The sequence below is a fragment of the Homalodisca vitripennis genome, chromosome 5 (genome assembly GCF_021130785.1).
Source record: "Homalodisca vitripennis isolate AUS2020 chromosome 5, UT_GWSS_2.1, whole genome shotgun sequence".
NCBI lineage: Eukaryota > Metazoa > Arthropoda > Insecta > Hemiptera > Cicadellidae > Homalodisca > Homalodisca vitripennis.
Window position 1 is genome coordinate 105,597,185 of NC_060211.1, and position 23,681 is coordinate 105,620,865.

At 32.3% G+C, this 23,681-nt stretch overlaps 1 protein-coding gene across 4 annotated transcripts in view; it reads right to left on the minus strand.

Annotated features, from left to right (window-relative positions):
• Positions 1-5,610: 5,610 nt before the first annotated feature.
• LOC124362648 (tyrosine-protein phosphatase 10D) overlaps positions 5,611-23,681 on the minus strand; it is a 97,764-nt gene continuing 79,693 nt past the window's right edge. For 2 of the 4 annotated variants that reach the window (XM_046817336.1, XM_046817339.1), the window contains exons 17-29: positions 23,385-23,585; positions 22,259-22,453; positions 21,779-21,895; positions 20,069-20,228; positions 18,500-18,606; positions 18,298-18,408; positions 17,738-17,933; positions 17,023-17,191; positions 16,506-16,758; positions 16,165-16,422; positions 13,633-14,017; positions 11,972-12,031; positions 5,611-8,242 (exon numbers count right to left, since the gene is read on the minus strand). In XM_046817336.1, coding sequence (XP_046673292.1) covers positions 11,976-12,031; positions 13,633-14,017; positions 16,165-16,422; positions 16,506-16,758; positions 17,023-17,191; positions 17,738-17,933; positions 18,298-18,408; positions 18,500-18,606; positions 20,069-20,228; positions 21,779-21,895; positions 22,259-22,453; positions 23,385-23,585 — 2,208 coding nt within the window. In that variant the 3' untranslated portion in view covers positions 5,611-8,242; positions 11,972-11,975. The remainder of the gene's footprint in view (positions 8,243-11,971; positions 12,032-13,632; positions 14,018-16,164; positions 16,423-16,505; positions 16,759-17,022; positions 17,192-17,737; positions 17,934-18,297; positions 18,409-18,499; positions 18,607-20,068; positions 20,229-21,778; positions 21,896-22,258; positions 22,454-23,384; positions 23,586-23,681) is intronic. The other 2 variants (XM_046817337.1, XM_046817338.1) reach the window with 2 other exon arrangements.

Sequence of the window (23,681 nt, forward strand, 5' to 3'; positions counted from 1 at the left end):
GTCCCAAAAGCTAAACATTGTTGTTGCTACATTTCATATTGCACAATACCGTTCAGGTGAATAAGACAGCCGCATTAAGTGCAATGAAGCGTCTGAGTAAAAATGTGATTAAGCCTACTTCCTCAGAAGGACACATGGTTATAATACAGGAATTATCTGAAACAGAAATGATAACCTACGTTTCTGATAGTATGGTAAAGAAATACTCCTTTGAAAAAACGTATCTCGTCTCTATTGAAGATAGAGATAAATGGAGTAAAAAGGAGGCCTATCCTACTACAGATATTTTGAAGTATTACACAAATGGATCACGCCTAGACTCAAGAGCAGGTTTTGGAGTATATAGGCCAGGAGCAAAATTAACAGTGCCCCTGGGAAAATACGCCACGGTCTTCCAAGCGGAAATCATGACAATAGAATCATGCGCCAGAAGTCTCATTCAAATGGCGTCAAAAGGAGCAGAAGTTTTAGTACTTTGACAGTCAGATAGCATTAAAGGGACTCAAAGCCTGCTCCTTGCCCAAAAGTAGTATGAGAATGTAAGAATACACTAATGGAACTGGCAAAGAGGATTAAGTTCCCTTAGGCTGGGTACTGGCCAATGAAGGCATTCAAGGGAATGAAAAAGCAGACTCCTTTGCCAAGACAGCCACAGAAAGCCTTCTGGTAGGGCCAGAGTCAGGCTGTGGAGTAGCCCTCTCCTACAGAAAAGCACTAATAAAAGAGGATTGCCTGTAAGCAATCTTCTAGAATTCTTAAAAGCCTCAGATTCTTAGGGCATAACCAGGAGAAAGGCCTCAGGACTTATGCAATCTAAATTTTTGATTTCCCCTTATGCAAAAGGGTGGTCAGCATTCCTTGGGCAAAGTAAGGAAGACATACGACTATTATTAGGGCATGGTCCTCTTAGGGAACATCTGATGAAGGTGGGTCTAAGCCAGACTGACAAATGCAGACTCAGCAGAGAAGCAGAAAAATCAGCAGAACATATACGACTAAACTGTCCTTCCATATGCAAATCAAAGAAAAATAAGGGCTTATCTCAGCTCTCAGGATATCACAGATTAGTCTTAATATATTCTAGGTTTCTGTAAAAGCCTCAAATTCTGAGGACCTATATATTAAGTAAGGGAAGTGCAAAGGCCCCTCTAACAATGTGCAGAGACCTAGTCTCTTTCTCTCTGTAATATATATGTCACAAATGTGAATAAAATTAGTTAAAATGCAGTCCGAATTCAACACGTTACTATTTTATACGACAAATATTATTGGTTTTTTATAATGATCTACAAAAATGTTTCGTATAACTAAACTTACGAGAAAATCTGAGACTTTACTTGTTACAGCAATAAGGTAGCCTTCACAACTAAAACACGCAAATCGTTTACCGAGCCATCAAGTCGGCACTAATCAAGTGTGCAGACCGGAGTGTGTGTAGCAGTGTTTCATGTTGTGACTTGAGTACTTTCCACCTCTCCCTATTCATTGTTTCCTCCTCAGTACTTATTGGTCACTCATTATATTTATTGCACTTCTAGAAAGTGGTGATTTAGTTAGTGCAACTATAGCACCTTTTAAAGATAAGTTTTAACTGCTATTTTCTAACAGATAGTCTACAATTATTGATCCCATTTTCTGATTAATATAATAATACAACGCCTGAAAAACCTAATGGTGCGGAGTATAGAAAGCAAAGGAAGGAGCAGGAAGAAAAAACAAAAAATCAGAAAATCAATTTGTTTTTTTTAAATCTGATGTATTTACAAGTAAAAACAATGAAAGTGTAGGGAAAAAGAAACTTTCAGTTTTGTTAGTGAGTGTAGTGAAATAAGTTCCAACCTACCTACCATCAGGGCTGAAAATGAAGAATCCACACCGACCCTACTTGAACTTGAACTCACAAATAACAACACAGATGTGAGTCTAGACATTAAGGTAAATAAAAATAGTTGTATCATAGAGATGGATCAAAACAATTATTTTGTTATTGTGATACTAATTTTATTGATCAGAAGCCTGCAAAAATATTTAGCTTGTTTATAACTGACATTGGGCTCTTCAGTAAAGCTAGAGTTATCTATCTTACAAGAATATAAAACTTTTAATTTGAGTTCTGATCCATGTAGACCCAAAGGACCTTTTCCTAAAAACCCAACAAGCAAAAGATCTTTTAGCAGTGATTTTTATTACAAAACTGCCAAAACAGGCCAAAAACTAGAAAGGTTTTCGTTCTGTTGTTCGCATTTATTAAATGGAGTTTACTGTAAACCTTGTTCGTCGTTTGCTGACAGAACCGATCCTAAATTTAAATATGCTTGGTGTAATTGTTTGGCAAATGATTGGCAAGGGTTAAGCAAAAAAATAAAATATTGTGAAACATCCCTTATACACTTAAATATTTAGCATACAGTACCGTAAAAAATATCCATGATGCAAAAGTCACTTATCCTAAAATATGCACCTGAATGGTGTGACATTCTTAAAAGACTTTTGGAAGTGGTAATAACTATGGCCACTTGTAACATAGCGTTCAATTGCATCGTAATGAAACTATTCAAATAGTGGATACTAAATCAGGACACTTTTTGAACATTATTGAATTATTGTCAAGATATGACCCTCTTCTAGAAAGACATTTTGAAAACGATTTAAGAAAATTTAAGTAATTATCTCCTACAACCCAAAACGAAACGATCACGTTTGCATTACAGCATGTTCTTAATAAAATTATAAGTGAAATACAAGCAGTTCCTTTTTTCTCTCTCATATTAGACACCACTCAAGACATCAAAAACACATCAACTGTCATTGGAATACATGTGTCAGTTCACAACAATGAAAAACTTGAAATTAAAGAATTATTCTTAGGATTCATCGCTGTCACATCCCAAAATTCTGAAAAAGGAAAATTTTAGAAGGAAAAACATTGCAATTAAAAAGTTTAGAGGTCAGGGTTATGACCGGGCAGCTGTAATGAGTGGCAAATACTCTGGAATCCAATCTAAAATAAAATAAAAATCATGTAATGCCGAGTATGTCCATTGTGCCTCGCATAATTTCAATTATGTACTCAATGACTCAGTTACTGACATAACATAAATAAATGATTGTATTTTATGATTTGGTCAACAAAATATGTGTTTTTTAGCCAAAGTCTGCCAAGATGGCAAGTTTTAAGAGAAAAATTAATGGAGTCATGGGGGCCTATTATCTGCATGACACTCAAAACATTGTGCCTGACTCGTTGGTCATTTAGGTACAATTGTTTGATGTCCATAAAGTGTAACTTTGTTTCTGTTTTAAGCTGTTTGATAAATATTATTCTCACTTCCACAATAGAGAAGTTGTAGAGGCAACAGGACTCAAAAAATAAATGACTAATTTCCAATTTGTATTGATGTTAGTTTTTCAAAGTAAGGCTTTAGAAGAATTAATATAATGTCAAAATGTTACAGAAAGAGAATGTATCTGAATATCTGTATTTTCAGACTTCAAAAATAACACAATCTGGTTAAACAAATTTCTCTGCAATACTTTGGAGATAGCAGATAAGATTGAAGTAGGTTTCAGATCAGACACACAAGTTGTATTACTTATCTTAGGCAAAGGATGATAATATATCTTCTTTTACAGTCAGACTGGTAAGAGGTAGATGATCTGGGTAATATATCACCTGCATAGAATGGAACTGATCTGACCATTTTAATGGAAGTTCCTTCCCCTCTAAAAGCAGTTTTTGAAATTATGTTCATTATGCATGTTCGTCTTCACTCACTTTACTTACTTACTCCCATGGCCATGGATACCCTAGGTGGTATTTGGCCTCGCCAACCAGCTGCCTCCATCTCTCCCTGTCTTCACAATCCCCCTGACCCGCTCTCAATTTCCGCAAGTCCTTCTCCACCTGGTCCTTCCAGCGATTTTTGGGTCTACCTCGAGGTCTTCTTCCAACTGGATTGTGTTTCCAAACCTCTTTAATCAATTTATCATCCTCCCTCCTCATCACATGGCCTGCCCACCAGTCTCTTGCTCTTTGCTTCTCCTACAACGTCTGGAGATTGAAACATCTCTCTGATTTCTTGGTTGTGCCTGATTCTCCATCCATCTCCATCTCTAATGGGTCCGAAAATTTTCCTCAAAATTTTATTCTCGAATGTAACCAATCTCTTTTCTGCCTGTTTTATCTATAATCCATGTCTCTGCTCCATAGAGAAGAACTGGTCTTATAACAGTCTTATATATTCTTAATTTTGTTTTGTAAGACAGTAATTTTGATTTTAAAATATTATTTAATGCGTACATGCCTCTATTTGCCAAATTTATTCTATTTTGGATTTCCATTAGTTCATTACTCTTTGAATTAACTATTGCTCTGAGGTATTTGAATCTTTCAACCTGTTTCGAATTTATGGTTCAGTATTTCCAAATCTTCTCTACCATTATTTCCTCACCTAAAATAAATCAACTTTGTCTTAGCGTCATTAATTTCTAGTCCTATTGACCGGGTTTTGTCTATTAATATTCCTGTCATCTCCATCAGTTCATCTCTGTCATTGGAAACTAACACCACGTCATCCGCAAATGCCAGTGCTTCTATCTTAGTTCCAATGCTTATACCTAGTTTCCTATTTCTTATTTCTTTCAACGCTTCTTCCAGGGCTAAATTGAACAGTAGTGGAGAGAGGCTGTCTCCCTGTCTCACTCCTGTTTTTACCTCAAACTAAGTTTTTCACTCACTTTGCAAAACCAAAATTTGTTTTTAATATTGTTACTGATGTAACATTTATAAAATGCAAACTTATCCCATCTTACTAAACAACCACAACTGTACCAGCAAACTATCAACGTATGTCATCGGGAGTCATATAATATTCTAGAGTTGCTTCCATTGTTCACCCAGTGAGCATTGTTACCCAGAACAATATAAACTCCTTACAATTTAGCTAATCTTAAACTTGGATTCATTAAAGACAATTTGATACACTAAACGTACTGGGTTTTCCGTACTCCCATTCCAACGTGTTGTGCCGTGTGGACACGATCCCGATTCAAGTAAGATTTGCATGTAAAGCTTTTTATTTTCTTGTTGCTATTTAATGGGTCATATAATCTAGAGTTGCTTAAATTGTTCACCCAGTGAGCATTGTTGCCCAGAACAATATAAACTCCTTGCAATTTAGCTAATCTTAAACTTGGATTCATTAAAGACAATTTGATACACTCAACGTACTGGGTTTTTCCCTACTTCCATTCCCACGTGTTGTGCCGTGTGGACACAATCCTGATTCAAGTAAGATTTGCAAGTCAAGCTTTTTATTGTCTTGTTGATATTTAATGGGACTATGTTGCTAATTTTTCTCTAATGGTTATAACAGTTTTAAGTTGTGTCTGGATTTGAATGAGGCTGAATAACCTTGACCAGGACTGGATATAATTCAGTTTACACAATATGCATGATTCAATAATTCCATAAGCAACATAAGCATAGCAGTGCCATCAAGTTAATATGACAGTGCAGAACATTACTTCAAAGAGGGAAAGTGGACGGGTAGAGAGTTTGATATTTATTTTGTTCTAATACTACAGAATAAGGAATGCAATAAATCAATATTTAACACTTGTTTCTGTGATTTTATTCTAGCAAATACTAAAGAGATTCCAATCCAATTCATTAGAATATCACAGAGTTAATATCAGACGATTAGTCTCGCTAAATTAATATTTAAATAATAAATCTACAATAATATATTTGACAACCAACATTTTATGCGTAAAGTATTGTAATGATTCTAAAGAGAATGCTTGTTGAGTAGTTGGAGGCAGGACCTGTAATATTTCACATGTTAAGGCCACTATAGGAAAATGACCGCAATGAAGGTTTATAGGCTGTCAGTTTGCACACAGTGTAAATTGAAACAGCAACCAATCATCAAGTTATTTGGCAAAGATCACAGTATTTTATAGTTATAAAATAACTATAAAGATAATTAACCCATTTATCTAGCATATATTAGAACAAGGTATAGTCTATAAAAAAGATAAAACTGTGTCATATAAAATATATAAAACTGGAAGCAATAGTTCACTTAATTTGATAATAAACATCTAAAAATATTTATACTGTAAATAGTGTTATAAGTATAACAGACAATAACACAATTCCTTGTTTCCATAGAATAAATAGTATTAATAGATTCTTTTTGGTATATGTCACAATCTGTACTAAACTTAATGCATGAGACATAATAAAAATCCAACAATATACCTTAGTTGTAATTAACTAATCAACAGTTTAATTTCCCCTATATTACAGCTCTTTATAAATAAATTCCATGCTAGGAGCAATGAAAATGCATCCACATTTATTTAAACAACTGGAATAATAAATAACACACAACAATGTTTTGATCTAAAAGAGTAATAATCATATCAAACCATATATCCAGGAGAAAGGAATGCTGATAAGGCACAAATGGTTATTAACAATTCCAAAAATCACTACAGTCTGTTCTAAAATATACAATATTGAAAATATAGAAATTTGTAAAAAGCAGTTCCAGCAACAGTTAAATATACCATGGATATTCATTAAATGGCAGGACATTATGAAAAATAGAATATATATTTCTTTGATTGTATAGAAAACATTCAATACAATGAAAAACTATTTGAATACCATTTTTTGTCCAACATGTACAGAATAGCTTGAAAAAATAATTTAAACAAATTGAATTCAAAACTGAAGTCTACTTTTTACTCTTTAAAGGATGTGGCCTTTAAAGATTTACATATTATCATAGTACAAAAACAGATTTTTCTGCAATGTAAAATAACTTAATATTTAAAAAAAAACCTGTATATAGTGTTTGCTATTCTTCTGTCCAAACTATATTTCTAATTCACAGGTAGGTAAACAATTCTCTCAAAGAATATAAAAAAGAGATTCATGCACATTTAAGTTCATTTATTCTTAAATATAATGTTAGTTGAGACAACTATATGTTTTTAATATCTACAGGACTTTTCATGTCTTAGCTACAGTAATAAGTTTCAGACCAATACAACCTTGTATCAGAATTCAGACGAACTTTTCTATAGCTCATTAACTAGAAATGTTTTTTATCCTCGGTTACTTAACAGCGGATTTCACAGCTCTGGTAACTTCCATAATATTGCGGGATCAGGTTTACTACTAAAACAAGAGTAATTATGTCCTGGTTCCTGTGGTTAAGATAAGAATTTAAAAAAAAACCGAGAACAATTGGTTCTGTTTAATGAAACCTAATAATAATGCAATCTTTAGGTTACGTTGTCATCAATCATCAAATCAAAAAGCAATTTCAATTTTTTCTTAAGTCATGGCAACATAATGTCTTTTGTAAATATAAACCAAGCCAAATATATTATTGTATATGGTCAGGAATATACGTTTAACCAAGTTACATTTAATTAAAAATAAAATGAAATAGTGTATAGGATATAACTAAATTAACCACTATAGTCTACGAGAAAATGAATTTACTTAAGACAGATCTACATATAATACTGACAATCAAGATGAATCATTAGTTTAAAACACAGCTGTCACAAAATCAGTGATCACTGCTTTAACAAACTAGGCTATTGACAGTGAAAACTGACTTAACAATGGAATAATTTTCACTAAGCTTGTCATTGGTAACAATACTTTTACATGACATTAAAAACATACTAGAAAAGTACAAAACATACACTATTCATTTTTTCTGTTCAATACTTAGTATAAAAATACTGAATGTAAATATTAACACGAAATATATGTCTAACGAGTCCTTTAGAATTTCTGAGGTCATAAGGTGTTTGTGTTTGCTTGAGTAAAGTGTTCTATAAAACATCTATGTTTACGTCCTATAGTCACAAACACATTCTGCTAATTATTTATAACAAGATCAACAATAACAGTCTATTGCATAGTTCTCTGTTGTATAATATCTCAAAGCATATAACAAATTTGACATCTAGGATGTACCTTTATTGTCAACTGTATCCACCCATATAAAAGTTAAAATGCAACTCTGGATGACAAATAAAGCTAGATACCCTTGAAACATGATTTGATTTGACACATAAACTTCAACAAGAGAGTAAGGCACTAGAGCACGCAGGTGATGTACCTGATATGTAAGTTTATTGTCTCATGGCATCACAGTGCGATGGTTACTTATTCACCGTCACATTCCCGACTCAGCGATGCCTTCATCATCTGTAACCAAACATTGATACATATAATTACTAACAACATAATGAACGACTAAAAGTTTAAAAGCAAACCGGCATACATAATAAAAATATACATTTATGAATATAAATAGCTTATTAAAGCAGTTGATATACATGAAAAGCTAGTTCCTTTTGTGTAGGTACTAATGTCATCTGGTCAAAATAAGTTTACATACTTTACTTAACTAAAAATCTTATTGCACCTTGCTGGGAAAATACCTTATGAGAAATTTTATACTATGTGCTCTAAAGGTTTTAAATCACAATAAAATACAAGAGTGGATCGATTTATATAGTAACTTGTCTAATAAAACCAATTCACTAATAATGCAATGGGAAATACAGACTATCACTCTATTTTTCTTGATCCAAAAAACATTGATGGACAAAATAATACAATGGAAAATGCAGACCATCGTTCTATTTTTTTTCTTGTAATCGAACAAACGTTGATGGACAAAATAATACAATGAACTATGTATTACTTAATGCTTTCAAACTGCAGTGATTTAGGGAATACTTTAACTAATATAGTATTTAAATAGAAAATAGCACTAATTTGAGATAGTATCAACACCCGATCAGGAAATGACACTAATTAAAAAAGCATGTAGACTGGTATTCAAAGCATCACAGTAATATAAAACTAGGTGGGTTAAAACTTTATAATAAATCTGAATTATTTGAAACTTTTGTTAAACAATACGTTGATTAATTTTTTACTATCTTCTTTCCATGGGATTCAATGTTGTAATTCCTAATTGGGATTCCTGTTGTAATTTAAACTTTCTATGATAAAAAGAAAAAAAATCAATATGTCAGATCCAATTCTATTACCCAAAATTTTTGACTGAAACTTTAACAAACACCATTTGAACAATCAGGTACTCCAAACACAAAGAGTGTTGATGTAGTTTTAAAATCATAATGTTTTTCATGCCTTGATTTAAAACCATTTGAAAAAATATGAAGTAAAACTATGTAGACTCTTTATAATTAGAAATATACATGCAAAGCTATCCATGACTAAAACGGTTGCTCATAAAAAAATTTACGATAAGACATAATTTATGCACTGTACAGACAGTAGCTATAACCATAAAAATTACTGAATTGAACCTACTTTCAGCTGAGTTATAACTATGTTTTTAGCAGCTGCTTCGTTTATGTGCCCTGTCTTGTTTTGTTTGTCAGCTTTTTGACATCATTTTTGTTCAGAATGGATAAAAGTTTTTTGAAAGACCGTAACAATTATACAGTATTATTTCATTTGACCTTGCACAAAATGAACATGAATATTCAATTGTGATCTTGCAATATAAAAAACAAAAGGTATAAACAAGTAATCCTGAACATATTTTTGTATAAATCTTTAACTTTATATGATATTTATAGAGTAAAAATCAGGATTAACCAAAGAGAATATAAAAAAGCATTGTAAAAATAATGCATAAAAATGGAATTTGTCAACAAATTTTATTTTCTCTGAAACTATTTTACTGTCATACAATAATTTGTCGCATAATTTTTACTTCTTTTAAATTCTTCAACAAAATATCTAATAAAATGAAAAATAAAGGTTATATGAATCAAAAACAAGAAAGTTGTATTCACATTTCATATAAGACCAACTAAATACTTTATTTTTTATTGTATCTTATTAGACCACTCTTTACAAAAGAATTCAAAACACAGTTTAATCCCTTTAATGGTATTTTAAAATGGTTAAATATTTTAAAATTAAAACAAAAACTACAATTTAAATAAAATATTTAAGAGGTCATTATTATTAATTTGTTTAATATATTTTAATAAGTAATTTATGAAGAACTTATCCTTTTAATTGAAATATACCTTGGCAGTTTTAGTTGTGACCAAAAAGTCATGGTGGCTGATTAAAAATTTAATTTCTGTTGATTAAAGGCTTTCTACTGAAAAAGCCATGCCACTTCACTAGTATACACTGAAAAATAACCTGCTTAAAAAAAACATTTTATTTCTTTGCAGCACTTAAAGGGATTAACTTTAAACATTAATTTATAAATGAATAAGTTCTGGATATAAGAACTCTAAAACATATACAACTCTCTGTTTATGTATTATACCTGCATTTTTTGTAATTTTCAATTCCATAGTTTGATATCTACATTAATATCCAGAGTACCATAGCTATCTTCCAAAACACCTTAATCTAAGAAATTTACACAAACTCTGTAATTTTGTAAATTTGTTAAAACATGACTGCATTCAGTTTTTTTTATAAAACTTTATGTTTAAAAAGTCTTGTTGTCATGCAATAGTTTTTGACATATTATAACTAGATCATGTAAAGAGACAAGAAAATGTGAATAAAATTCAAATGTGATACTTTGTGTTATAAAAAAATATGGATGGCATTATCAAACACCTACTGCGCCACAAGCTCCCAGCCTGTAAAAATGTATAACATATACCTTTGTCTAATATTTGTCAAGGCCACTGGCATTGTCAGCAATAGTTTCTTTAGTTGCAAGTATAAATATTAATATTGGAGAACTTGTTTCCACCAAAACATACAATTATCAGTATGAAAGTAACAATACAATCTCTGTGTAATCAATTCTTTGAATCCTCAATTGACTTTATTTAATCTTTATTAACAATTCCTTTGTTTCAAACAAGATGCACAAAATTAAATGGTACATATTTACTGGAGCACACTTGCATCTGTTAAGTTCACTATCCACTCACACTGCCTAGAAATAGGTATTTAATACTCATCAGGTACACATATAGCGTTTGTTGAGTTGTTACTTTTTGGATTAGGTAAAAACCATTATTTGTAGCAAAAAATACTCTTCGAGTAAAATAGTAATTATGTTTGGATTTTATCAGCAGTGGTTTGATTCTCAGACACGAGTTCAGAATTTTAAGTTTCTAACTTGTCAAAAATTCCTAAATATTTTCATTAGTCAATCAGTAAGTTGTATTGTGCAACTTTTTATTCAGCAAAGAAACTACATCTAAAAATCTAATAAACAAACAGGAAACCAGTTGGCTATTCTATAGTGTGATTTTCTGTTGACACAAGTTGAATGTTGTGCCAAATAATCACTCTCAGTGTTTAAACTGACTCAATTGATTACCCAGTTACAGATGTATGTAATTCAAATTTAATTAAATTAAAAAACTAAATCGTTTTTAAAAAAGCAAAAAATCACAAGCATTACAAACAGTTTGGATAGTTAATATAGTTATATCAAATAACATTATAATTAAAAAGCATATCATAAGCATATCATGTCTTTAGAGGAAAAGACAGACAAAGTAAGTATGTTTATTCATTGCTTTGTATCCTGGTGAAATATTACAGTATACTTATAATTTTAATGGTGTGAATTTGTTTATATTTTGACATAATAAAAACAGATTTAGGTTTTAGTTTTTTCCTTTGACTTCAGTAATGTTATTAAAGTATTGAGTTTTCATAAAAGAGAAAAAGTACATGTGAAATAAATTAATATTAATTTACAAGCATTTCAACTAATTTAATATATCTACTCAGACAAAGTAACGTATTCTGGTGACACACACAATCTGATAGATGAGCAAGATGTAAGTAATCAGACGACTAAACTAGCGACAACTGTAGACGAGCCAACACATGTTAGGTTAGGGGATGCAAGTACAAACACACACAACACAAGGCAATATAATGGAGGGACAAGTTTACCCCGTCACCGTTGTTTTTCTGCGTCAGGAAACTTTTCTAATACTTCCGACTTCCGTTTTCCTACAACCATCACCACAAACACTAATTACATCAATTTGCTAGTATACTATGCTGGTATTACTATGTAACACATTACTTACACATTATTAATAATATTTAAAACCACTAACAGGTTTGAGAAGAAGATTTTACCAGTAAAGATAATTAAGACAAATTGAAAGTAAATATGCAAGACTAACTTAATATTTCATGATATCAACAGTTATCATGAAGAGCAGAAGACAGACTTCACAACACCATGTTAACATCTAAATTTTAGAGTGCAACAGTTGGTATAATCTGTAGACCAACTAGTTTAAAGTCACTGAACAGTAAATAAAATTAATTTATCACTAAACCCATAATGTAATGTTTCATCACGTTCAATCTCTTCCACCACACCATCTACTTTTTTCACCATAAACACCTTAGTAATCTGTCACGACAACGTCAATCAGTCCTTCAATGTCCATATTTTACACATTTCAGTATATAATTTTTTTAAACATTCTATTTATAATTTAATTTAGTTATTTTCTATAGGACATCAATTAAATTTAAAAATTAACAAAATACAACTCTAATTATATTTATTAATTTGTTAACAAAGTAATTAGGTTGAACAGACTAGTTTATCTCAATGCAATGTAAATAAAACTACCTACTGCCGAGCATGATATATATCGTGAAACAAGTTTTTAGAAGAACCACTGTGCCTCAAATACTTCGTTTTCTGCTTATCAGCTGTGTTTTTTTCAAAATGACAGCTGTTATCTCTTCTTACTAGGAATGCTATTAGTAGGGAATGTTTATGAAATTGCAGTCTAATTGGTTGGTGCTGCAATCTTTTGGATTTTTATCTATTTAGAGGCCATGTGCTTACGTAAATTTAAGAAGTTTGGGTATTATTTTATCAATTGTTTCATGATTTTTACTTAATATTGTTTGTTATGGTGATAATAATGCACTATAATATGCACAATAAATGAAGGGGATTCACTTAATTTTTAAAGTTTTAAACATCCCAGTTCACCATTAGGTCCTGTAAATGAATAATTAAGAGTTATTATATTTCAACTCCTCCCTCATTGCCCTCCCCTCCCTTATAGGGAGATAAAGCTTTATTACCAAAACATAACTGGTATTCTTGAACTGATCATGAACATTATTAAAAAGGTTTGCTCTAAGTAATATATTTTAAATGGCATGTTCAATAAATATGTAAAAAAACTACTAAAACAGGGATAAATACATGACTCTGAATGGTATCTACACAACTATGCCAGAGCTTGGAACCACTGTGTCTGGAATCACAGTGGTTAAAGGGTTAAGTAGACCTCCTTATCTTCCCTACGTATTAATATTGCAGTGATCTTTTGGACAATTATCTTGTTTAAGAATTTTTAATAATAAACAAACAAAAAAGAATATGTATTTCACACATTTAAAAATAGCCTTACCACCTTTACAGGGTATAAAATACAGATTGCTCTCCAAGTAGAATGCTAAAAAGTTGGTAATTTAACAACTGATCCATTCCATATCAAATTACTAATAGTAATTTAAAAAATACTGATCTAGAAGAGAGAATAATGACATGACTACCTAAAGGAATTTCTTACCTTCAAAGCCCTGGTTGTGGTGGATCTCACGAGTATTGCCATTGCCCTCATTCCCCTCGAGGACGGCCAGCAGACACTGGTGGATGCAGATATACTGCTGCTCGGTTTGCACCATCCACACACGCTCCTTGCGCATCTGCCACACGATGCCGTAGATGTCCACCACATCTGACGTGTGCAGTTGTTGCAGGATACGGTCCAGCGCTATCAGAGTACCTGACCGACCCACACCCGCACTGCAGTGGACTACGATGGGTCTCTGGTCTCCTGGTACCTTGTCTCTGAAGGCTCGCACGAAACGTACCAGAGTCTGTGGTGGGTTAGGCACTCCGAAGTCTGGCCAGGTGGTGAAGTGGAAATGTCTAATCACTCGATTCTGGTCTCCCTGTTGTACAGCATATTAATTATCAGGATGTTTCAGTTGGAATTGTGGAGTTATACTTCAATTGATTTAGGTATTTTTTATTTCTAGAATTTTAAAACATACAAATATGAAAATTTGGCACAGACATTGAAGAAATCACCAAAACAGAATAAATCGCATTTGTTTAAAGTAGGGACCAAATTGTGGTCTTGATTTCATCTGTGATTGTGTCTGTGTTATCTTAAATAAGAATTTGATACACATTAACAATTTTTTTGTAACTATTAAAGCAAATCTGGACAGCAGATGTGGCCAGCCAAAAATGTCAAATCCTCCGCCTTGATAAAAATTGTACGATATAAGTTTACATATATATTTTATAGAAGACATATTTGTACAACTTCACAAAATATGGGTTAACAAAACTTAGTGATTGTCGGTTTGATTATCATCCAGCAGCAGACGAATGGCAATATATAAACATATAAAAGGAACTGCAAGCTAAATATTATTTACAAAACTGTGTTAATTTGATTATCTACGAAAAAAAGTACACCACAAACATGTTTTAGCAATCAGTAATTCGCATATTATCAATCAGTTATGATCTGTGTTTTTATGCACTATTTGAAGTTTTTGTAAACTTGAGATTGAGCTTCAAGAGCTAGTCATGATATTGTAAAATGAAACACTAGATAATACTACTCCAAGAGAACAATTATTTATAACAGAATCTGTCTACCTATAACATTTAAAATTCTACCCTATTATGCATCTTATGATTGTTTAATTTATTTAATTACTCAATAACACTTGAAATGTTATTTTACTTTTAAGAGCAAGTATATAAATACATAACATGTCCTTAATTAGACAGTTTTATATGCATTCTTCTCAAGGCCAAATATTTCAAGACATTATCTTCAGCACATTATACAAGTTGATCAATTTAGACTGGTCCAAGTTGAATGGAAGGGCGCAATAAATTCCTTGTTGTTTTGAGATAGGATTATAATTATTTTATTTAACAATTATTTTACAAATGATTTATTTTCAAAACTTGTTGCAGAGAATATTGAATAACTACAACAATCTTAATTTATCTGTCATCCACTTGAATAAAAAAGGGACACTTAAAAATTTCATTTATTATTTGACTACAAAGATAAACCTAAGTGTAAAAAAAAAAAAAAAAAAAAAACAACAAATTAGTTTTAAACAGATAATAAGCATTTCTCTATTTATTGCGTAACGTTTAAATATGTACTTAGTACAGGATGTTGGTGTTTTCATAGATTTAAAAGTGTTCTTCTCTGGAGACACACTGTTTTTAAAGGTAGGTGGAACTGAGGTCTTATGTGGATTGGACTTTTCTTTGATGAAGTTTCTTATTGATGTTTTAAAAATCCATGGCTCAATCTACCTCAATATACTATTACGGCATTGAATAAGGTCTGGGATGGAATAGCAACTGAGATTGTGCAGAGAAAATTTCTTTTGTAGATTGTCTGCAAGTTTCCTGTGCTGGTTGGTATAAGTAAGACATGCGAAATATACTTAATCTTTCTGCACTTTTAGCTTATTGTACTGTGGCAATTTTTTTATAGTGAGTTCTGCATGATTACTGTAGACCAGCAGAAAATACAGAGTTTAAAGTTTAAAGACCAGATTTTAAAGTTCCGAGCCATTCATTTTTCATATGACAAAACCATTATTTGTCTCATTTAATATTTTTTTTACGTATTAATTAATTGGTAACCTTGTATTTGAATTTGTTCGAATTTAAAGAATTAAATGGAAATTAATAAATGATTAATTTACAGTTAATTAATTGTAACCTGGTATTAACTGACATCACAAACACTTTTTGGATTTGGAACAACTCATAACAAGTTAGGAAATGACTTTATAACTGTGACAATGACATGTAAGCTAAGACTGTGTGACTGGTTCTCACCCTCACCTTGTTCAAGTAAAATACATGGTTGGGCTTCAGGGATTGGTTAAGAAATTTAATTTTTCTTTGAGAGATCTACTGGATGGATGTCAATGTCTGATGAGAAAACTCGGAAGTAGATGAGAGCTTCACTTAAAAAAATACCTGTATTTTTAAATAGAATTACTGAAACATTACATGTGTAAGAAGACTAAAACTAATGCGTCCTTACCCTGCACATGACCATCTCAGTGATACTCCAGTCAGGATAGTGGCACTCGTTTAGGATAGTCACTGCTATATCTCCGTAGAAAACTCTCAGGGTATCGTAGGGCCAGTAGTGGTCACACTTCTCCCTGCCTTTCTCTATACACCGTGTCAGCATGATGATGGCCCGAGAGTTGCTCTCCCAGCACATACGCCAAAAGTCGTCCCGTGTGGAGTGTAGCGGTCCTTGCGTCACTATGAACTCCCTCGGTGAATTGTAGCCCTGTTCACAGAGTTGTTATTGAAAATACCTTATACTAAGAGATTTGGTAAACCTAAAGTTAGATAAAATATATCCATTCTTACAGGAACATAGTTAGCGTTGATGTAATCTGAACCCTCCTCATCGTCTACAGGCTGCAATTTGAACCGGGAGTGGTCGTATGGAAGGATGTTTGTGAACCGGTTCTTGGGTCGGTTGCAAGGAAGGTCCGCAGCCGTGCAAGGTTGGTCTCTCCCGACATGCTTCAGCTCCTCAAACTCCTCAGAGAACCGGAAGTCCGAGTCTGCTGACATGAGACGGTAGTGTTCCGCAAACTTCTCCAGATGCACAGGTCTGCTATGTAAAACAAAAATATTCCTCTCTATACTTGGTAATTTTGAAACAATCATTCATATTGGAACACTTATTAAAATTCATTAATCAAATGTTAAAGAATATGTTATTAAAGCATGATTTTAAAACCTAAACAATTTTGTATCAAACTAAAAATAAGTATATTTTGTTGCACTTGTTTATTAATATCTTATTCTTACAAAAAGAGACTTCATACAAAAACAGTTTACAGCATGGAAAGTAAATATTTTGTACATGAAGGCCTACCTAGTTTCAATTATACTGTCTGGTAGAGACATGTTATCACCGACTCTATTCTCAGTGGTTCTCTTGGCGAAGTTATTGCGCCTCCTTATCAGCACAATAGTCAAGACCAGTACTATTAGCATTACTACTGGTATTCCCACTCCCACAACCATAGCTGTGTTGTCATTATCTGTACATAAAACATCAATGTCACTTACTCTAAGAGTAACTTTGTGTGTGCACAATTCAAACATATATAAAAATCAATGTAAATAGGAAATAGGTAAAAATACACCGATTACAACATGCATTAGTCTGTTCAGCTGTATTTCCACTAAATTCCAACTACTAAACTTGAAAATAGTTGTGTTAGCACTAAACCACACATTACAAAAATACAGCAATATGGCAAAATTACACAATACTTGCAGTTGGGTAAATAACAAAGTTTATTTATTTGATGAACAATTACCCTGGGTTTCTACAAGCAAAGAAAATAAGATAATAAAGTAATAATATTCAACTTTTGTAATATAATGGGAGTTTATTCTATAAAAAATGGAATTTTACTTATAAACCCTTCTTCCAGTTTTTACAAAGCAAGTCAAAAAGTATAATACATACACAAAAATATGAATTAAAATAATTCTTTGAAAAAGTTCTATGACTTGTTACTTAGTATTTCAGTGTTATAAGTGCACCTAAAGAAGTATATGAACACACTAGGATAACTAACCTGTAGTGATGGGGAAGGAATAGTAAGTGTCTGTAAACTTATCGGGAGTAGTGAAGGCCCGTATTTTAACACGATAAGTAGTACCCGGCTTCAGAGGCCCATTACAATAGCCTGAGGGTATTCCTTCACAGTTCTCCGCTCCTATCGTAAGGTCTTCGATCGATGAATTCTTGAACGGATTGTATCGCTCCATAACCTGGAAAAAGTTTTCCTATTGAAACAACTACTTATTACTCGCATAAGCTCTTGCATAATTGCTTCTAATTAAAACATTCAAATTTTTATATCACAACATGTAGCTTCAATTTCACAAATAGCTCATTAATTTAAAATGAATGTCTTTAATAAAACTTGTGTTTGTCCTTTTGAACTTAAGTAATTTTGCTTAAGTTTTTATTTGTGATCTGAAAAATGAAATTGTAGGATACTGGTTCTCTATTGCACATGACCAGCTCATGTTAATTCACAACAATTGACCAGAAATGGACAACTCTGAGGTGATACATTCTAACACTAAAATGGGTGCAGCAATTTCAGCACCTATCAGGGTAGTACTGTACCTGGTAGGGTGGCCAAATGCTGTAGGCCTGCACGTCTCGCCAGCTCGGCATCTCCAACCCTGAGGCGTTCTTGGTGTCATCTTCTGCCACAATCACTGTGTACGCTATCACCTGAAACATAATACAAAAGTTATTTGATATAAACTGAATTTGTACCTATTTCACCGAATAAAATAAAAATAAAATGCAATATGTAACTTACAACACCATTGACATCAGAGAAGTAGTTTTTACGGAAGCGTATCTGTATAGTGACTGACGTACGGCAGACCTCGGTGGGCACGACTTGGCTGCTGGGGCGAGGGGGAGCTGTCAACATACATACATACAACGTTAGATCATTCTTCCTTCACTTACATACTATTAATACTTTGATTGGGGAAATTCATGTACTAATTCATTCCGGTCATACAGGTTCTATATAATAAAAAATTAATGTATTACAGAATGTATTGTTAACAGGATATAATGTATGAATTTGTGTATTTCAGGTATTGGAGATAAAATTAAGTCGCAATAATAAAAATCCTGGTAGTTCATGGTTTTGTGTATTTTAGATGATTTTGGAAACAAATTTCACTATTCCAATGATTATTACACAAGACAATAATAACATGTCCTAAACATATTATAGTCACATGAGGACAAATCGGGGCTTTAGGAAGAGTATTCAAGTGTTTCCAAATATGATCAATCCAATTTATAGCTCATCAAAACTGCTGTGAGACCTGGTACTAACTTGAAAAGGATGCCATAATTCATACAAAACACAATATCTTTTCTTTCTCTAGCAAGCTTTCTGATGTGTTATGTCCACACTCACATCTGTAGTTATCACATCAATAGTTAATGGACACTTTGCTGTACAAGAGTTGTTGTCTGTTAAATTTTATCTCATACAAGATACCATACCCACAAGCCTCAAGCTAAGTTACATTTTCTACGATTTAACATCTTTGTTTGTTTAATACTTTATAATAATATGTTTTCTACTAAACAAATAATATAATCTCTTTCTTTCACTGGTGAAAATAGTGAAACAGTCCACCGTGCTGGTCCCCAACTTCTACCACACAAACTTAGAACACCCCACTCTACCAGCCCGCTGATACTCACTGAGGAAAGTAAAAATAAAAGTCATTTATATTTGACTCATCCTCACATGTGCATTTTCTTATATTTTCTCTTGATTCTTACTCATACTGTATTAGTATTGAGGAATGCTAACTGCCACCTTATCTGATACCTCCTGTATTCCAATCCTCCAATTTTTGTATGTTTCAAATTCCGCTCACATTATTGGAGCTCTGTGTGTATAATTAAATGGAAATGATAGAAAGGTGTATATGAAAAATTATTAGTTCTGTGGTTTTATTAAATGTATTTCAGAACTTTTTATATTTCAAACTTTAATATTAAAATAGGCTCTTTAATAGTTGGGGAATTAGGAGGAAAGCTACAAGATCTTTTGAATACAATAGAAAACTATTATACAAATAATTACTGCAATTTACATAATATTTTTTTTTGTTCAAACATTAAACAAAGTAAAATCTAGTCATTACTATAAATATGTACAATTACATATATTATCTTGATTGTCTTCTCTTATTTGTGAAATAGCTTTTTAAATATCCAATTATTTAAAAAGTATTATTAAATTTAATAAGATATATTTATCTATAAACAGAACAATAAAGTTTTAGAGTATGTAACAGCTAATTTTACCAAGAATAATTAAAATAAAACATAAAATTCAGTAAAGTTATACCTAGTATTGGCATTTTTTCTTTCCAAACAGCCTCAGGTCCATAGCCCACTCTGGTCTCCGCCTGGATTCGGAAGATGTATGTCTTCCCTGGTATCAATCCTTTTATTGATCCACTGAATTCCCAAGCCTTGAAGTCCTTCTGTTGGGTGTGGGTAGATCCCTAACAATTCATACAAATATATTTCATTAGTAACTTCAGAAGAATTTCACAAACATAAGCAGAGTAAAGAAATTATTGTGTTTAATCAATTCTGTGAATAATTCAAGATACTACATAACAGAGCTTTTAGAAGTAGAGCAATTATTAAAAATATTGGTTTTAGATAGATTCCGTGGAGCCTAACATTTTTTTGCGTGAATATTATCTTCTAGTTAAAAATTTCAACTCTTTGTCAATAACTTACACTGTCCATTACCAATTAATATGACTATTATCTCTTCTTGTACTGGTCATTGCCTTCTGAATGCTGATCCTGTTTTAGCCTATTTATGATCATAAAATAAAGTTCGTATTAAATATACCTACTGTCGAAATACTATAATATTTGGTTTCAATGTAACTTGTGACTGTGACAAACACACAAGAAAAATACTGTGTATGAACTTAACGGACACAGAGAAGTTGAGATCATTCAATAAAAAAAAGTTTTCCACAAAACACATTATCGAATCAACAGTTCTCAACCTACTGACCTCGAACCGGTCTCATTGCGAAGGAAAGGATTCAGGCAAGACGACAGTGTAGCAACATGTTGAAATAATAATCCCTCCAGATATAAAAACCTCAGTACATTTACTTTCTGGATATGCCTCATATTTTGTTGTTTGGATTTTAAAAATCTGGGGCAATGGTTGAGATATTCAAAAAAGTACTTAGATTCAAAAGAAAGCTATTAGCATTTTAACTAACACTGATCAGAAAACAAGTTATAGGTCACTGTTCGTTAAAGAGTATAAACCTTCTGTTATTAACTTATATATTTATTTATGTGAAGTTAATATTAAGACTAATTTAAGTAATTATGTTTTTAAGAGGAAGTATGCACTCTCATAATATTTCATTTAATAAATAAAGATTTTGTTACACTCAGTAAAACGCAGTCGAATTCTCCGGTAATGTCTGTCGCACTTTTTAGACTGTATACTGTTGATACAAACAGATTTAAAAGAAATGTAAGGGATTGGTTACTTAAGCAACCCTTTTAATCTACACGTGAGTATCCGTCCTATAATGATACTGACTGCATATTCTAAATTAAGTTGGTTTTGTTCTGTTGTTGTTTTAGATATCTATTTTATGATTGACCTTTTATTTATTTATTGAGATTTTTAATGTATTATTGACTTTTTAATGTACTGTTGATTTGTATTTTTTTGGGACATATGTATTGTGTTGTTGACATATATCCTCTTGTTATTATTGTTAGGTTTGAATGATTTAACTTAGAAATGTACTGCTACATTAGCCTCAAATTTAGTTACTAATCTATAAGTTTGTAGCCATTGTAATTTTATTAATGAAATTATCATGACAATGCCAATATTGCCAACCATGGCCGAAAGACAAATAACATTTTCTATTTTAAATCTCAGCGCTTTTTAATTTGTTATTCTTTTATATTTTTATTTATTACATTATTTTTCTGTACCTGATTTAACCAAATTTATCAGTATCATCTGTTCTAATAGACTGATAAATGTTTCACTCACATCTAGGCCGTATGTGATAGTAAACTTCCTGATGACTCCATTCTGCTCTGTGTTGGGCAGCGACCACTCAAACAGTATGTCTCCAGGATGGACATCGGTTGGTTCAAACTTTTCTACCTGAAAAAGTACAACTTAATTGGTAAAAGTTTCTATCATTATTTAGTTTGTTTTCACAAATGAATTGGTATTAAATAAGATAGGAGTGCGCCAGATCGCGTGTTATGCAACATGCTTTCGCTCAATTCCATAGCTCATTTCATTCTCGAGATGAAACCGTTGTTTGCTTCCGGTACTGTAGCCAGTGTGGTAACATTTGGTGCCCACTAAATTTACACTTTACTGTCTTAATAAAGGAAGAATTGTTTTTAGGTAGGTAACAATGAACCAACCAAGTGTATCAGCTAACATCTGACAAATAAATAATTAGTCCTGAACAATTGATTGAAACAATCTATTATCTCTTGGCTCTTATGTACTCACTTTGCCAGGGAAGGACTCCTCTGTTGTAAATATAGCAGACACAGGCAGTGAACTGCGGAGGATGGAGCTCTCTGTTCCCGATCTCACCACCACAGTGAACGTGTAATTGCGATGGGGCTTTAGGTCTGTGATGGTGATCATGTTTTGGACTGTCAGATTCTGCAATAGTCGCCCTTCTGTGTTCAAATACTGGACCTGGACATGGAAAAAATAACGTGCATTATATATAATATATACCACCTAATCTGGTTTACCTTAAAGTGTTAAGAGTTACACAATACTTGCATTAAAGTACTAATTACTGAACACTCAGCTATTATACATCAAACATTAAATAAAGAACCTAGACTGTTTTCTTTAGCCTGAAACGATTTAACTTGGCAATTCAGTTGTTGTTTTATTTAATAAAAAACCATGGTACAAATTGCAGCAGCACAATAAATTAAAATATAAATAATAATTTAAAAAGTAAATAAGTCCAAGATTTATGTTGCAAATATAAAGATTGTACAAGGAACACAGACATGATACAAAAGGACCAGACCTTTGAAAGATATTAAGCTATTACTTTATAAAAATCTGGTATTTCCTGTTCTTCTAAACTAATTCATTTGTTATTATTTGAATTTTTATAAAAGCTAAGAATACATTTTTTTAAGTGTACATGTCTTATGAGTGAGTAAATATTCATTAACAACATTGGTCATAAGCCTATTTGTATTCTTGTAAAGGGGTTTTTCCTTTGTGCCCAATTCAGTAAGTCCATTTAGTGTGTTTAGGTTTTAGAACAAAGCTAATTTAGTGTAATGATTATGATTGTTTTTGTGTTCATTGTAAATTAATTTAGTAAATTCTATAAATTCCATAAAGTAACATTCAATTCAGGCAACTTTAGAATAAATTAATACACGTAATACTCTCAATGTCTCTCTTTTCTATTTGTAACCATATTGACCAAGATCGGAATACAGACATCAAACCAGTGCAAGACTACTGTAATAAAAACATTATGACCTAAAATGAATATTGGCATATAACATAAATAACCGTATACAGTTCAGAAGACTATTTATGTTTTTGTTAATCTGCTAGGTGGAACATTAGAAGTGAGGTTGAACTGACTGACCTCGAAGGCGTTGTACTCCCCGCGTGGAGTGTCCCAAGTGAGTGTGATAGTGGTATCGGTGGTGTCAGTGGCGTTGATGGCAGTGATGGGTTCCGGGTACAGCCTGTCCTGTCTCTGCAGTGGCTGGCTGGCCACACCCTCTGCCACTGTCCACATTGTGATATTGTACAATCTTCCAGGCACTAGAGAGTTGAATGTCACCTGCAAATGCAATGAAAATCACGGTTAATTTTAAAGTTGAATGGGCATCAGTAATTAAAGGATTTACTCTGATTCGTTAATTACTTATTGAGCTTT